We start from the raw sequence: 16,954 nt of genomic DNA, 5'->3' as shown, positions 1-16,954 counted from the left end.
TCAATGAGAAACAACAGGAGGGAGAGCATTGATACCTGTCAATGAGAAAGAGTTAGCAGGAGGGAGAGCATTGATACCTGTCAATGAGAAACAGTTAGCAGGCGGGAGGGCATTGATACCTGTCAATGAGAAACAGTTAGCAGGAGGGAGAGCATTGATACCTGTCAATGAGAAACAGTTAGCAGGCGGGAGGGCATTGATACCTGTCAATGAGAAAGAGTTAGCAGGTGGGAGGGCATTGATACCTGTCAATGAGAAACAGTTAGCAGGAGGGAGAGCATTGATACCTGTCAATGAGAAAGAGTTAGCAGGAGGGAGAGCATTGATACCTGTCAATGAGAAACAGTTAGCAGGCGGGAGGGCATTGATACCTGTCAATGAGAAACAGTTAGCAGAAGGGAGGGCATTGATACCTTTCAATGAGAAACAGTTAGCAGGAGGGAGAGCATTGATACCTGTCAATGAGAAACAGTTAGCAGGCGGGAGGGCATTGATACCTGTCAATGAGAAAGAGTTAGCAGGAGGGAGGGCATTGATACCTGTCAATGAGAAAGAGTTAGCAGGAGGGAGAGCATTGATACCTGTCAATGAGAAACAATTAGCAGGAGGTAGAGCATGGATACCTGTCAATGAGAAACAGTTAGCAGGAGGTAGAGCATTGATACCTGTCAATGAGAAACAGTCAGCAGGCGGGAGGGCATTGATACCTGTCAATGAGAAAGAGTTAGCAGGAGGGAGAGCATTGATACCTGTCAATGAGAAACAGTTAGCAGGCGGGAGGGCATTGATACCTGTCAATGAGAAAGAGTTAGCAGGAGGGAGAGCATTGATACCTGTCAATGAGAAACAGTTAGCAGGAGGGAGAGCATTGATACCTGTCAATGAGAAAGAGTTAGCAGGAGGGAGAGCATTGATAACTGTCAATGAGAAACAGTTAGCAGGAGGGAGAGCATTGATACCTGTCAATGAGGAACAGTTAGCAGGAGGGAGGGCATTGATACCTGTCAATGAGAAACAGTTAACAGGAGGGAGAGCACTGATACCTGTCAATGAGAAACAGTGAGCAGGAATGAGGGCATTGATACCTGTCAATGAGAAACAGTTAGCAGAAAAGAGGGCATTGATACCTGTCAATGAGAAACAATTAGGAGGAGGGAGGGCATTGATACCTGTCAATGAGAAACAGTTAGCAGGAGGGAGTGCATTGATACCTGTCAATGAGAAACAGTCAGCAGGAGGGAGAGCATTGATACCTGTCAATGAGAAACAGTTAGCAGGAGGGAGAGCACTGATACCTGTCAATGAGAAACAGTTAGCAGGCGGGAGGGCATTGATACCTGTCAATGAGAAACAATTAGCAGGAGGGAGGGCATTGATACCTGTCAATGAGAAACAGTTAGCAGGAGGGAGGGCATTGATACCTGTCAATGAGAAACAGTTAGCAGGAGGGAGAGCATTGATACCTGTCAATGAGAAACAGTTAGCAGGAGGGAGAGCATTGATACCTGTCAATGAGAAAGAGTTAGCAGGAGGGAGAGCATTGATACCTGTCAATGAGAAAGAGTTAGCAGGAGGGAGAGCATTGATACCTGTCAATGAGAAAGAGTTAGCAGGAGGGAGAGCATTGATACCTGTCAATGAGAAAGAGTTAGCAGGAGGGAGGGCATTGATACCTGTCAATGAGAAACAGTTAGCAGGAGGGAGAGCATTGATACCTGTCAATGAGAAAGAGTTAGCAGGAGGGAGGGCATTGATACCTGTCAATGAGAAACAGTTAGCAGGAGGGCGGGACGTGATACCTGTCAATGAGAAAGAGTTAGCAGGAGGGAGGGCATTGATACCTGTTAATGAGAAAGAGTTAGCAGGAGGGAGGGCATTGATACCTGTCAATGAGAAAGAGTTAGCAGGAGGGAGAGCATTGATACCTGTTAATGAGAAACAATTAGCAGGAGGTAGAGCATTGATACCTGTCAATGAGAAACAGTTAGCAGGAGGGAGAGCATTGATACCTGTTAATGAGAAACAATTAGCAGGAGGTAGAGCATTGATACCTGTCAATGAGAAAGAGTTAGCAGGAGGGAGAGCATTGATACCTGTCAATGAGAAAGAGTTAGCAGGAGGGAGAGCATTGATACCTGTCAATGAGAAACAACAGGAGGGAGAGCATTGATACCTGTCAATGAGAAAGAGTTAGCAGGAGGGAGAGCATTGATACCTGTCAATGAGAAACAGTTAGCAGGCGGGAGGGCATTGATACCTTTCAATGAGAAAGAGTTAGCAGGAGGGAGAGCATTGATACCTGTCAATGAGAAACAGTTAGCAGGCGGGAGGGCATTGATACCTGTCAATGAGAAAGAGTTAGCAGGAGGGAGGGCATTGATACCTGTCAATGAGAAACAGTTAGCAGGAGGGAGAGCATTGATACCTGTCAATGAGAAAGAGTTAGCAGGAGGGAGAGCATTGATACCTGTCAATGAGAAACAGTTAGCAGGCGGGAGGGCATTGATACCTGTCAATGAGAAACAGTTAGCAGAAGGGAGGGCATTGATACCTTTCAATGAGAAACAGTTAGCAGGAGGGAGAGCATTGATACCTGTCAATGAGAAACAGTTAGCAGGCGGGAGGGCATTGATACCTGTCAATGAGAAAGAGTTAGCAGGAGGGAGGGCATTGATACCTGTCAATGAGAAAGAGTTAGCAGGAGGGAGAGCATTGATACCTGTCAATGAGAAACAATTAGCAGGAGGTAGAGCATGGATACCTGTCAATGAGAAACGGTTAGCAGGAGGGAGAGCATTGATACCTGTCAATGAGAAACAATTAGCAGGAGGTAGAGCATTGATACCTGTCAATGAGAAACAGTCAGCATGCGGGAGGGCATTGATACCTGTCAATGAGAAAGAGTTAGCAGGAGGGAGAGCATTGATACCTGTCAATGAGAAACAGTTAGCAGGCGGGAGGGCATTGATACCTGTCAATGAGAAAGAGTTAGCAGGAGGGAGAGCATTGATACCTGTCAATGAGAAACAGTTAGCAGGAGGGAGAGCATTGATACCTGTCAATGAGAAAGAGTTAGCAGGAGGGAGAGCATTGATAACTGTCAATGAGAAACAGTTAGCAGGAGGGAGAGCATTGATACCTGTCAATGAGGAACAGTTAGCAGGAGGGAGGGCATTGATACCTGTCAATGAGAAACAGTTAACAGGAGGGAGAGCACTGATACCTGTCAATGAGAAACAGTGAGCAGGAATGAGGGCATTGATACCTGTCAATGAGAAACAGTTAGCAGAAAAGAGGGCATTGATACCTGTCAATGAGAAACAATTAGGAGGAGGGAGGGCATTGATACCTGTCAATGAGAAACAGTTAGCAGGAGGGAGTGCATTGATACCTGTCAATGAGAAACAGTCAGCAGGAGGGAGAGCATTGATACCTGTCAATGAGAAACAGTTAGCAGGAGGGAGAGCACTGATACCTGTCAATGAGAAACAGTTAGCAGGCGGGAGGGCATTGATACCTGTCAATGAGAAACAGTTAGCAGGAGGGAGAGCATTGATACCTGTCAATGAGAAACAGTTAGCAGGAGGGAGGGCATTGATACCTGTCAATGAGAAACAGTTAGCAGGAGGGAGAGCATTGATACCTGTCAATGAGAAAGAGTTATCAGGAGGGAGGGCATTGATACCTGTCAATGAGAAACAGTCGGAAGGAGATAGGGCATTGATACCTGTCAATGAGAAAGAGTTATCAGGAGGGAGAGCATTGATACCTGTCAATGAGAAACAGTTAGCAGGAGGGAGGGCATTGATACCTGTCAATGAGAAACAGTTAGCAGGAGGGAGAGCATTGATACCTGTCAATGAGAAACAGTTAGCAGGAGGGAGGGCATTGATACCTGTCAATGAGAAACAGTTAGCAGGAGGGAGAGCATTGATACCTGTCAATGAGAAACAGTTAGCAGGAGGGAGAGCATTGATACCTGTCAATGAGAAACAGTCGGAAGGAGATAGGGCATTGATACCTGTCAATGAGAAACAGTCAGCAGGCGGGAGGGCATTGATACCTGTCAATGAGAAAGAGTTAGCAGGAGGGAGAGCATTGATACCTGTCAATGAGAAACAGTTAGCAGGAGGGAGGGCATTGATACCTGTCAATGAGAAACAGTTAGCAGGAGGGAGAGCACTGATACCTGTCAATGAGAAACAGTTAGCAGGAGGGAGAGCATTGATACCTGTCAATGAGAAAGAGTTAGCAGGAGGGAGAGCATTGATACCGGTCAATGAGAAAGAGTTAGCAGGAGGGAGAGCATTGATACCTGTCAATGAGAAACAGTTAGCAGGCGGGAGGGCATTGATACCTGTCAATGAGAAACAGTTAGCAGGAGGGAGAGCACTGATACCTGTCAATGAGAAACAGTTAGCAGGAGGGAGAGCATTGATACCGGTCAATGAGAAAGAGTTAGCAGGAGGGAGAGCATTGATACCTGTCAATGAGAAACAGTTAGCAGGCGGGAGGGCATTGATACCTGTCAATGAGAAACTGTTAGCAGGCGGGAGGGCATTGATACCTGTCAATGAGAAACAGTCAGCAGGAGGGAGAGCATTGATACCTGTCAATGAGAAACAGTTAGCAGGAGGGAGGGCATTGATACCTGTCAATGAGAAACAGTTAGCAGGAGGGAGGGCATTGATACCTGTCAATGAGAAACAGTTAGCAGGAGGGAGAGCATTGATACCTGTCAATGAGAAACAGTTAGCAGGAGGGAGGGCATTGGTACCTGTCAATGAGAAAGAGTTAGCAGGAGGGAGAGCATTGATACCTGTCAATGAGAAACAGTTAGCAGGAGGGAGAGCATTGATACCTGTCAATGAGAAACAGTTAGCAGGAGGGAGAGCATTGATACCTGTCAATGGGAAACATTGAGGGAGTGGGCACTGTCCAAGAGTCAGTACTGAGGGATTGCTGCACTGTCGGACGGTCAGTGCTGAGGGAGTGCCGCACTGTCAGAGGGTCAGAGCTGAGGGAGTGCTCCACTTTTGGAGGGTCAGTGCTGAGGGAGCGCCACACTGTTGGAGAGTCAGTGCTGAGGGAGTTCTGCACTGTCAGAGGGTCAGTGCTGAGGGAGTGGGCACTATTGGAGGGTTAGTGCTGAGGGAGCGCCGCACTGTCGGAGGGTCAGTGCTGAGGGAGTGGGCACTGTCGGAGGGTCAGTGCTGAGGGAGCGCCACACTGATGGAGAGTCAGTGCTGAGGGAGTACTGCACTGTCAGAGGGTCAGTGCTGAGGGAGCGCCGCACAGTCGGAGGGTTAGTGCTGAGGGCGTGGGCACTGTCGGAGGGTCAGTGCTGAGGGAGTGCTGCACTGTCGGAGGGTCAGTGCTGAGAGAGTGGTGCACTGTCGGAGGGTCAGTGCTGAGGGAGTGGGCACTGTTTGTGGGTCAGTGCTGAGGGAGCGCCGTACTGTCAGAGGGTCAGTGCTGAGTGAGTGGGCACTCTCGGAGGGTCAGTGCTGAGGGAGTTGGCACTGTCGGAGTGTCAGTGCTGAGGGAGCGCCGCACCGTCGGAGGGTCAGTGCTGAGGGAGTGCCGCACTGTCGGAGGATCAATGCTGAGGGAGTCCTGCACTGTCGGAGAGTCAGTGCTGAGGGAGTGCCGCACTGTCGGAGGGTCAGTGCTGAGGGAGTGCCGCTCTGTCGTAGGGTCAGTGCTGAGGGAGCGCCGCACTATCGGAGGGTCAGTGCTGAGAGAATGGGCACTATTGGAGGGTCAGTGCTGAGGGAGTGGGCACTGTCGGAGGATCAGTGCTGAGGGAGTGCCACGTTGTCGGAGGGTCAGTGCTGAGGGAGTGCCACACTGTCGGAGGGTCAGTGCTGAGGGAGCGCCACACTGTTGGCGAGTCAGTGCTGAGGGAGTACTGCACTGTCGGAGGGTCAGTGCTAAGGGAGTGGGCACTGTTGGAGGGTCAGTGCTGAGGGAGTGGGCACTGACGTAGGGTCAGTGCGGAGGGAGTGGGCACTGACGTAGGGTCAGTGCGGAGGGAGTGCACACTGTTGAAGGGTCAGTGCTGAGAGAGTGGGCACTGTCGGAGGGTCGGTGCTGAGGGCATGGGCACTGTCAGAGGGTCAGTGCTGAGGAAGTGGGCACTGTCGGAGGGTCAGTGCTGAGGGAGTGGGCACTGACGAAGGGTCAGTGCTGAGAGAGTGGGCACTGTCGGAGGGTCAGTGCTGAGGGAGTGTCGCGCTGTCGGAGGGTCAGTGCTGAGGGAGTGCCACACTGTCGGAGGGTCAGTGCTGAGGGAGCGCCACACTGTTGGAGAGTCAGTGCTGAGGGAGTGCTGCACTGTCGGAGGGTCAGTGCTGAGGGAGTGGGCACTGACGAAGGGTCTGTGCGGAGGGAGTGGGCACTGTTGGAGGGTCAGTGCTGAGGGAGTGGGCACTGACGAAGGGTCAGTGCTGAGGGAGTGCACACTGTTGAAGGGTCAGTGCTGAGAGAGTGGGCACTGTCGGAGGGTCAGTGCTGAGGGCATGGGCACTGTCAGAGGGTCAGTGCTGAGGAAGTGGGCACTGTCGGAGGGTCAGTGCTGAGGGAGTGGGCACTGACGAAGGGTCAGTGCGGAGGGAGTGGGCACTGTCGGAGGGTCAGTGCTGAGAGAGTGCTGCACTGTCGGAGGGTCAGTGCGGCAGGAGTGGGCACTGTCGGTGGGTCAGTGCTGAGGGAGTGGGCACTGTTGGTGGGTCAGCATTGAGGGGGTGAGCACTGTGGGAGGGCTAGTGCTGAGAGTGTGGGCACTGTCGGTGGGTCAGTGCTGAGGAAGTGGGCACTGTCGGAGGGTCAGTGCTGATGGAGTGGGCACTGTTGGAGGATCAGTGCTGACGGAGTGGGCACTGTCGGAGGGTCAGTGCTGAGGGAGTGCTGCTCTGTCGTAGGGTCAGTGCTGAGGGAGTGCTGCACTGTCGGAGGGTCAGTGCTGAGGGAGTGCTGCTCTGTCGTAGGGTCAGTGCTGAGGGAGTGCTGCACTGTTGTAGGGTCAGTGCTGAGGGAGTTCCCCGCTGTCGGAGGGTCAGTGCTGAGAGAGTGCTGCACTGTCGGAGGGTCAGTGCTGAGGAAGTGGGCACTGTCGGAGGGTCAGTGCTGAGGGAGCACCACTCTATCGGAGGGTCAATGCTGAGGGAGCACCGTACTGTCAGAGGGTCAGTGCTGAGGAAGTGGTCACTCTCGGAGGGTCAGTGCTGAGGGAGTTGGCACTGTCGGAGGGTCAGTGCTGAGGGAGTGCCGCACTGTCGTAGGGTCAGTGCTGAGGGAGTGGGCACTGTTGGAGGGTCGGTGCTGAGGGAGCACCGCACTATCGGAGGGTCAGTGCTGAGGGAATGGGCACTATTGGAGGGTCAGTGCTGAGGGAGTGGGCACTGTCAGAGGGTCAGTGCTGAGGGAGTGCCACGCTGTCGGAGGGTCAGTGCTGAGGGTGTGCCGCACTGTCGGAGGGTCAGTGCTGAGGGAGTGGGCCCTGTTGGAGGGTCAGTGCTGAGGGAGTGCCGCACTGTCGGAGGGTTAGTGCTGAGGGCATGGGCACTGTCAGAGGGTCAGTGCTGAGGAAGTGGGCACTGTCGGAGGGTCAGTGCTGAGGGAGTAGGCACTGACGAAGGGTCAGTGCGGAGGGAGTGGGCACTGTTGAAGGGTCAGTGCTGAGAGAGTGGGCACTGTCGGTGGATCAGTGCTGAGGGAGTGGGCACTGTCGGAGGGTCAGTGCTGAGGGAGTGCCACACTGTCGGAGGGTCAGTGCTGAGGGAGTGCCGCACTGTCGGAGGGTCAGTGCTGAGAGTGTGGGCACTGTCGGAGGGTCAGTGCTGAGGGAGTGCCGCACTGTCAGAGGGTCAGTGCTGAGGGAGTTGGCACTGTCGAAGGGTCAGTGCTGAGGGAGTGTCGCACTGTCGGAGGGTCAGTGCTGAGGGAGTGGGCACTGTCGGAGGGTCAGTGCTGAGGGAGTGTGCACTGTCGGAGGGTCAGTGCTGAGGGAGTGGGCACTGTTGGAGGATCAGTGCTGAGGGAGCGCCGCACTATCAGAGGGTCAGTGCTGAGGGAGTGGGCACTGTTGGAGGGTCAGTGCTGAGGGAGTGCCGCACTGTCAGAGGGTCAGTGCTGAGGAAGTGGGCACTGTCGGAGGGTCAGTGCTGAGGACGTGCTGCACTGTCGGAGGGTCAGTGATGAGGGAGTGCTGCACTGTTGGAGGGTCTGTGCTGAGGGAGTGGGCACGGTCGAAGGGTCAGTGCTGAGGGAGTGGGCACTGTCGGTGGGTCAGTGCTGACCGAGTGCTGCACGGTCGGAGGGTCAGTGCTGAGAGAGTGCTGCACTGTTGGTGGGTCAGCACTGAGGGGGTGAGCACTGTTGGAGGATCAGTGCTGAGGGAGTGGGCACTGTCGGAGGGTCAGTGCTGAGGGAGTGCCGCACTGTCTAAGAGTCAGTGCTGAGGAAGTGGGCACTGTCGGAGGGTCAGTGCTGAGGGAGTGGGCACTGTTGGAGGGTCAGTGCTGAGAGAGTGCCGCACTGTCGGAGGGTCAGTGCTGAGGGAGTGCCGCACTGTCGGAGGATCAATGCTGAGGGAGTGCTGCACTGTCGGAGGGTCAGTGCTGAGAGAGTGCTGCACTGTTGGAGGGTCAGTGCTGAGGGAGTGCCGCACTGTCGGAGGGTCAGTGCTGAGGGAAAGCTGCACTGTCGGAGGTTCACTACTGAGGGAGTGGACACTGTCGGAGGATCAGTGCTGAGAGAGCGGGCACTGATGGAGGGTCAGCGCTGAGGGAGTGCTGCACTGTCAGAGGGTCAGGGCTGAGGGAGTGGGCACTGTTGGAGGGTCAGTGCTGAGGGAGTGCCTCACTGTCGGAGGGTCAGTGCTGAGGGAGTGCTGCACTGTCGGAGGGTCAGTGCTGAGGTAGCGCCGCATTATCGGAGGGAGTGTAACATCTCAAGTGTTTGCATGGACAGTGCTGGATGTGGATCTGGGGCCAATCTGTGCCTCAGTGTTGGGGTAAAACCATTTGGACAGGTGGCTCTTCATCGCCTGTGCAGACTTACTGTACAATGACAGATAGCTGAGTGTCCTCCCTCACAACAATGACAGAGTTTCTCTGAGCTGAGGATGAAAGAGGTGCCAGAGAAATGTAAGTCTTTCTTTCTGATGAACCCAGTGACCCTAACTTCATCGACAGAAGCACCTGCTCCAGGCCCGCTCAGAACAGAATCCAAACAATATATCGTTGTGGAGGTAGGATTATCAGAGCTGGGTTGGTGGCGGGTGTGGGAGAGTGTCAGGGCTGGAGTGGGGAGGGGGTTAAATTGGAGAGCTGGCAGAGACCTGAAGGGCTGAACGGACTCACTCAGCACGCGACGAATCTCTGACTCTCAGACACGGGACACTTGTCGAACGAAGGGGTGTGTGGCCAGCTGAAAGTACACAGATGGGCGTGCGATGACAGGTTGTTACAGTCCACGTGTGGGCACACAGTGTTTGACCTCAGGCCTGCCAAATCCTGTCTTTATCTGATTCCAAGCTAATCCGCGTGGAAATTCGGATCCACCGCTGCCATTGAGACAGTAGCATCCTTGGAGAGAGGCTCACACCAAACATCACGTTGTTCCCCATTCCCCTCACACCTCCCCCACTGAAACCTTGCCCTCTCTCTCTCAGCAGGGGCAACAGCCAACCGGCGCACACCAAGATCTCTCTTGCTGTCCTGCGCCATCTGTTGGGTACAAAGTGGGCAACTAGAGACAGCATTTAATCCCCCACCCCTAATTGCCCCCTTGAGAAGGTGGGGGTGAGCTGCTTTCTTGACCCGCTGCAGTCCATGTGCTGGAGGGTAGACCCACAATGTCCCTGAGGGAGGGAATCCCAGGATTCTGACCCAGCCACACTGAGGGAACGGCGATATATTCCCAAGTCAGGATGGGGAGGGGCTCGGAGGGGAACGTGCAGGGGGTGGGGTTCCCCTGTACCTGCTGCCCCTTGTCCTTCTGGATGGAAGGGGAGCAAAATATTAAAGGGTGCAATGGTTTGTGCTGGATGCAGGGACCAGGGAGTGCAGCAGGGTCCAACCAGTGAGATCCCAGTGTGAAGCTAAGAAACATTCCGAGATACAGAGGGTGGGAGAAACGTGGGACTGTCTTTGGCGAACAATCCTGTAACAGAAGGGCCTGTGGGATTTGTGATGAATGCAGCTCAGTGGGAGACAGGGAGTGGGTTAGCCATGAGTGGAGGGATAGGTTACAAGGGGATGAGTGGCCTCAACTTTTCCAGTGTGGAAGTCAGATACAGGGTGGTGGGTTTAAAACTCCATGGGGTTGGGATGACTCGGAAAAGTCCAGCCAGTGGTGAGAGACTGATGCAGGGAGAGAGGGACAAGGTGGGTGGGAGGCCGGATTCCATGGTGGGAGACTCTGGGAGCAGTGTGAGAGGGACACAGGGCTCTACAGGAGGTTAATGCTGACAGCTATCAGTGACTGAGGGATTAATGAGGGGACACGGTTCTTACCTGAGGTCACCCCCGTTCATCAAGGTCATAACTAAACACAGGTCATGCTTCGTCTGAAACGCGTACGCCAGTGTCACAACGAAACGGCTGTGAATCCTGGCCAGAATCTGCTTCTCAATCTTCACAGCCTAGAGACAGAGAGAGAGAGAGGGCAGGGGAAGACCATGAGACACTCACAGTCCAGTCAGAGCCCAAATACCACTTTTCATTTGCATAGCACCTTTCACGAAGCCGAACATCCCATTCCCTGGGGCACACCTCTGGCTCCGATGGGATATTATGGAACGGCGATCAGAACGAGGTTGATATCAAGGAGCATCTTAAAGAATAAGACACAGAGAGAGAGACACACACAGGGAGGGAGGGGGGGGGTCCTGAGCTCAGGGCTCAGGCAGCTGGAGGCACTGCCCCCAATGGGGGAGCGCTGGGAATCGGGGGATGGTCAAGGGGCTGGAATTGGAGGGGGTTACAGAGATAGGGAGAGGGTGTAGGGGCTGGAGGGGATTACAGAGATAGGGAGGGGGTGTAGGGGCTGGAGGGGGTTACAGAGATAGGGAGGGGTTGTAGGGGCTGGAGGGGATTACAGAGATAGGGAGGGGGTGTAGGGGCTGGAGGGGGTTACAGAGATAGGGAGGGGGTGTAGGGGCTGGAGGGGGTTACAGAGATAGGGAGGGGGTGTAGGGACTGGAGGGGGTTACAGAGATAGGGAGGGGGTGAAGGGGCTGGAGGGGGTTACAGAAATAGGGAGGGGGTGTAGGGGCTGGAGGGGGTTACAGAGATAGGGAGGGGGTGTAGGGGCTGGAGGGGGTTACAGAGATAGGGAGGGGGTGTATGGGCTGGAGGGGGTTACAGAGATAGGGAGGGGGTGTAGGGGCTGGAGGGGGTTACAGAGATAGGGAGGGGGTGTAGGGGGTTACAGAGATAGGGAGGGGGTGTAGGGGCTGGAGGGGGTTACAGAGATAGGGAGGGGGTGTAGGAGGTTACAGAGATAGGGAGGGGGTATAGGGGCTGGAGGGGGTTACAGAGATAGGGAGGGAGTGTAGGGGCTGGAGGGGGTTACAGAGATAGGGAGGGGGTGTAGGGGCTGGAGGGGGTTACAGAGATAGGGAGGGGGTGTAGGGGCTGGAGGGTGTTACAGAGATAGGGAGGGGGTGTAGGGGGTTACAGGGATAGGGAGAGGGTGTAGGGGCTGGAGGGGGTTACAGAGATAGGGAGGGGGTGTAGGGGCTGGAGGGGGTTATAGAGATAGGGAGGGGGTGTAGGGGCTGGAGGGGGTTATAGAGATGGGGAGGGGGTGTAGGGGCTGGAGGGGGTTATAGAGATAGGGAGGGGGTGTAGGGGCTGGAGGGGGTTACAGAAACAGGGAGGGGGTGTACGGGCCACGCTGGGATGTTGATCATTCAGCCGCTGGTTTCCTCCCTGTCCGGTTTGTAGTGACCCCGGTGGGAAATCGTGCCTGATCTCCGGGCGCCATGTGACAGTGTGAGCAGAGTGACAAGGGATAGGGAGAGCAGCACCTTCCAAGTTCCCCTCCGAGCCCCTCCCCATCCTGACTTGGAAATATATCACCGTTCCCTCAGTGTGGCTGGGTCAGAATCCTGGGATTCCCTCCCTCAGGGACATTGTGGGTCCGACCCTCCAGCCCATGGACTGCAGCGGGTCAAGAAGGCAGCTCACCCCCCACCTTCTCAAGGGGGGCAACTAGGGATGGGGCAGGAAATGTTGGGTCCATCCTGTGACACCCATAAGAGAATAAAATCTCACTGACCTAATATGTTCTGACTGAAGGACTCACCAATGCAGGCAGCGGCTCAGTGGTTAGCTCTGCTGTCAGTGAACTGGATTCAAATCCAGCCTCAGGCAACTGTCTGTGTGGAGTTTACACATTCTCCCCGTGTTTGTGTGGGCTTCCTCTGGGTGCTCCAGTTTCCTCCCACAGTCATGGGATTGCAGGTTAGGGTGGATTGGCCGTGGGAAATTGTCCCATAGTGCCCAGGGATGTGCAGGTTAGGGTGGATTGGCCATGGGAAATTGTCCCATAGTGCCCAGGGATGTGCAGGTTAGGGTGGATTGGCCATGGGAAATTGTCCCATAGTGCCCAGGGATGTGCAGGTTAGAGTGGGTTGGCCATGGGAAATTGTCCCTAACTGTCCAAGGATGTGCAGGTTAGGGTGGATTGGCCATGGGAAATTGTCCCACAGTGCTCAGGGATGTGCAGATTAGGGTGGATTGGCCGTGTGATATATGGGCTAGGTCTGGCTGGGGTGCTGTTTTGAGGGTTAGTCTGAATTGGAAGGGCTGAATGACGCCTTTCTGCAACATGGAGAGTTTAGACACACTGACTTGATTGGCTCTCTCCATTTCAGACAGAAGGCTGGGTATTAACACTGCGTTCACAGTCAGCATGTGGGAACTTTGTTAGTTTTCTCTGTGTGTGAGGGGGTTTTGGAGGGATGCTGGAGGGGGGCGTAGTTTGGGGTGTGGATCCAAGCTCCACCCACCTCACAGCCCAGTCTCCGATCACCTGCTGCCTACCTCATGGCCGTTGCGTTTCTTCAGCCGCTTCTTGTTAAGCTTTTTGTTGGCGTAGAGTTTTCCTGTGGCCCTCATCTGGCAGGCGCACACCTCACCAAAGCCCCCTTTGCCCAGCACCCGCAAGTCGGCGAACCACTCCTCTCCGACCGGCTGTCCCTCCAGCCCCTTGAACTGCAGGAAGCGCTGGAAGAACTGGCTGGCCTTGTAGCCCTCAAAGGCCTGGGCCTCCAGGTAGCTCAGGAGCTGCTGCTCCGATTCCCGGAACAGGTCGGCCCTGCCGAGCCTCGCGCCCTCATGCACCCGTGCGATGGCGTCCTCACTCAGGAAGGAGCAGAAATCCCGGGAGTCAGGATCGTAGTACTGGTGGACGATGGTCAGGGCCAGCGGGATGTGTTCAGCCTCCTCCGGCCTGCTGTTGTAGTCCTCCATGACCTGCCACAGCCCAGCGGCCATCTTGAACTGCTCGGTGCTCCTCAGGTGCTGCTGGAACAGCCTCTTGCCCACTGGTTGCTGGCAGCAAATGCTCTCAAACGTCAAGTCCATCTCGCCCTCAGTGGGCTGGCACTGAGACACTGGGGGCAACTTCAGGCGGGCCCTCATCCTTCTGTCCTGCATGGCAAACGCCAAGTGACTATCGATACTGCCCCTGGCTGCCAGATAGGCAGAATTCGCCACCACTGTCTCCAAACCGGCAAAATCCATCGGCCTAGCCCTTCAGGAGGCAAAAAACCCACCAGGCAGAGGGAGAGAGAGAGAATAACAGTGACAGAGGGAGAGAGAGAGAGAGAGAGTGACAGAGAGGGAGAGAGAGTGACAGAGAGAGAGAGATACAGAGAGGAAGAGATAATAACAGTGACAGAGGGAGAGAGAGTGACAGAGAGAGAGATACAGAGAGGAAGAGAGAGTATAACAGTGACAGAGGGAGAGAGAGTGACAGAGAGAGAGAGATACAGAGAGGAAGAGAGAGTATAACAGTGACAGAGGGAGAGAGAGTGACAGAGAGAGAGAGATACAGAGAGGAAGAGATAATAACAGTGACAGAGGGAGAGGGAGAGAGAGAGAATGACAGAGAAAGAGAGAGAGTGGGAGAGACAGAGAGAGTCAGACAGACAGACAGAGATAGTCAGAGACACACAGAGAGAGATAGAATGACAGTGACAGAGAAAGAGAGAGAGAGACGCAGAGAGAGTGACAGGTGACAGAGAGAGATAGAGATAGAGAGATACACAGAGAGAGTGACAGTGACAAAGAGAGACAGAGAGTAAGTGACAGTGACAGAGAGAGAGTGACAGAGAGACAGAGTGACAGCGAGAGAGTGAGAGACAGAAGATAGACAGAGAGAGACAGAGAATGAGTGACAGTGACAGAGAGAGAGTGACAGAGAGAGACAGACAGAGAGTGAGTGAGAGGGACAGACAGAAAGAGAGACAGAGAGTGAGTGACAGTGACAGAGAGACAAATAGAAAGAGAGCTGGAGAGACAAACAGACAGAAAGAGATTGAGAATGATAGAGAGAAACACAGAGACAGAAAGAGAGAGAGACAGAGAGTGACAGGGACAGAAAAAGAGAGAGACAGAGAGTGACAGAGACAGGGAAAAAGAGTGAGACAAAAAGAAAGAGAGAGACAGAGGGAGGAGGGGAGAGAGAGAGAGAATATAGTTGTGGCACACTGTCAGAGGAATGATGTTGGTAAACTGGAACTAGTGCAAAAATGTTTTACAAGGATGTTACTAATAGTGACCAGGGTTGGAGGGTCTGAGCTACAGGGAGAGGCTGAACAGACTGGGGCTGTTTTCCCTGGAGTGTCGGAGGCTGAGGGGTGACCTTATAGAGGTTTATAAAATCATGACGGACATGGATAAGGTAAATAGACAAAGTCTTTTCCCTGGGGTCAGGGAGTCCAGAACTAGAGGGGCATAGGTTTAGGGTGAGAGGGGAAAGATATAAAAGAGACCTGAGGGGCAACTTTTTCACACAGAAGGTGGTACGTGTATGGAATGAGCTGCCAGAGGAAGTGGTGGGGGCTGGTACAATTACAACGTTTAAAAGGCATTTGGATGGGTGTATGAATAGGAAGGGTTTGGAGGGATATGGGCCAGGTGCTGGCAAATGGGACCAGTTTAGGTTAGGATTTCTGGTCGGCATGGATGGGTTGGACCGAAGGGTCTGTTTCTGTGCTGTACATCTCCATGACTGTACACTGCGCTTCACAGAAAGGTTATTGAACTGTTCCTACAAACTGTGAGGAGCAGAGATTGGATCCTCCCTTCATCAGGGAGTCCTGGTTCTCCCTCACCCACAAAGGGGAAATATTCCCTCCACATCGACCCCTCCACCCTCATCCAGGATCTTCGTCAGGAACTGAAATTGCAGGCACACAACTGTGCACACTTCAGGGCAGCTACTGAACAGGGCAGGTCCTACACCCCCTCCCTATCTCTGTAACCCCCTCCAGCCCCTACACCCCTCCCTATCACTGTAACCCCCTCCAGCCCCTACACCCACTCCCTATCTCCGTAACCCCCTCCAGCCCCTACACCCCCTCCCTATCTCTGTAACCCCCTCCAGCCCCTACACCCCCTCCCTATCTCTGTAACCCCCTCCAGCCCCTACACCCCTCCCTATCTCTGTAACCCCCTCCAGCCCCTACACCCCTCCCTATCTCCGTAACCCCCTCCAGCCCCTACACCCCCTCCCTATCTCTGTAACCCCCTCCAGCCCCTACACCCCCTCCCTATCTATGTAACCCCCTCCAGCCCCTACACCCTCTCCCTATCTCTGTAACCCCCTCCAGCCCCTACACCCCCTCCCTATCTATGTAACCCCCTCCAGCCCCTACACCCCCTCCCTATCTCTGTAACCCCCTCCAGCCCCTACACCCCCTCCCTATCTCTGTAACCCCCTCCAGCCCCTACACCCCCTCCCTATCTCTGTAACCCCCTCTAATTCCAGCCCCTTGACCATCCCCCGATTCCCATCGCTCCACCATTGGGGGCAGTGCCTCCAGCTGCCTGAGCCCTGAGCTCTGGTACCCCCCCTCCTTTCCCTGTGTCTCTCTGTGTCATTCACTTTCTCTTTGAGGGATTCCTGGGAATCTGCCTTTTTGTCTGAGCTGATACCACCCTCTCCTTCAGATCTCCCCCTGCAGCTGAGATTGTGAATGCTTGCCTGTGTCTCAACACTGGGAAACACTCTCCCACGTCTGGCTCAGTGAAAAGGTGCTAGATGAATGCAAGATATTTGGGTCATAGAGTCATACAGTAAGAAAGCAGACCCTTCGGTCCAACCAGTCCGTGCTGGCCCTAACCCCAAACTAGTCCCACCTGCCTGGTCCTGGCCCATATTCCTCCAAACCTTTCCCAATCATTCCTTATCGAAATGTGTTTTAAGAATTGTAAATGTCCCCACATCCACCACTTCCTCAGGAAGTCCATTCCACAAACAAACCACTCTCCAAATAAAACAAAATTGCTCTGATGCCATTTTAAGTCTTCCTCCTGTCACCTTTAAAATGTGCCCCCTGGTCTTGAAATCCCCACCCTGGGGGTGAAGGGACCCTATCTATGCCCCTCGTTATTTTATGAACCTCACTAAGCTCACTCCTCAACCTCCAGTGAAAAACATCCCAGCCTCTCCTTCAACTCAAACCCTCCAATCCCAGCAACATCCCGGTAAATCTCTTCTGAACGATCAGAAGGGGGAAGGGGGTGAGAAAGCGGAATGCTGACCAGATATAGATCTGCATTGAACAGCAGAGCAGGATGGAGGGGCTGAAGGGCCATCTCAGTGTTCCCATTCCACATACTCTTCCAGTTTCCCAATACATTCCCAATCTTCTGGCCCTATTCCCTCAACATCCCAACTCCCATTCCCCTCTCTCAACCTTTTGACGAATCTT

General features: G+C 53.9%; 1 protein-coding gene across 1 annotated transcript in view; it reads right to left on the bottom strand.

Annotated features, from left to right (window-relative positions):
* LOC132835191 (rhodopsin kinase GRK1-like) overlaps positions 1 to 13,757 on the bottom strand; it is a 91,422-nt gene extending 77,665 nt beyond the window's left edge. Inside the window, exons 1-2 of the mRNA XM_060854556.1 lie at positions 13,056 to 13,757; positions 10,521 to 10,648 (exon numbers count right to left, since the gene is read on the bottom strand). Coding sequence (XP_060710539.1) covers positions 10,521 to 10,648; positions 13,056 to 13,757 — 830 coding nt within the window. The remainder of the gene's footprint in view (positions 1 to 10,520; positions 10,649 to 13,055) is intronic.
* Positions 13,758 to 16,954: the final 3,197 nt, after the last annotated feature.

Source organism: Hemiscyllium ocellatum, chromosome 44, assembly GCF_020745735.1.
Source record: "Hemiscyllium ocellatum isolate sHemOce1 chromosome 44, sHemOce1.pat.X.cur, whole genome shotgun sequence".
Classification (NCBI taxonomy): Eukaryota; Metazoa; Chordata; class Chondrichthyes; order Orectolobiformes; family Hemiscylliidae; genus Hemiscyllium; species Hemiscyllium ocellatum.
This window is presented reverse-complemented; position numbering and strand designations above follow the sequence as displayed.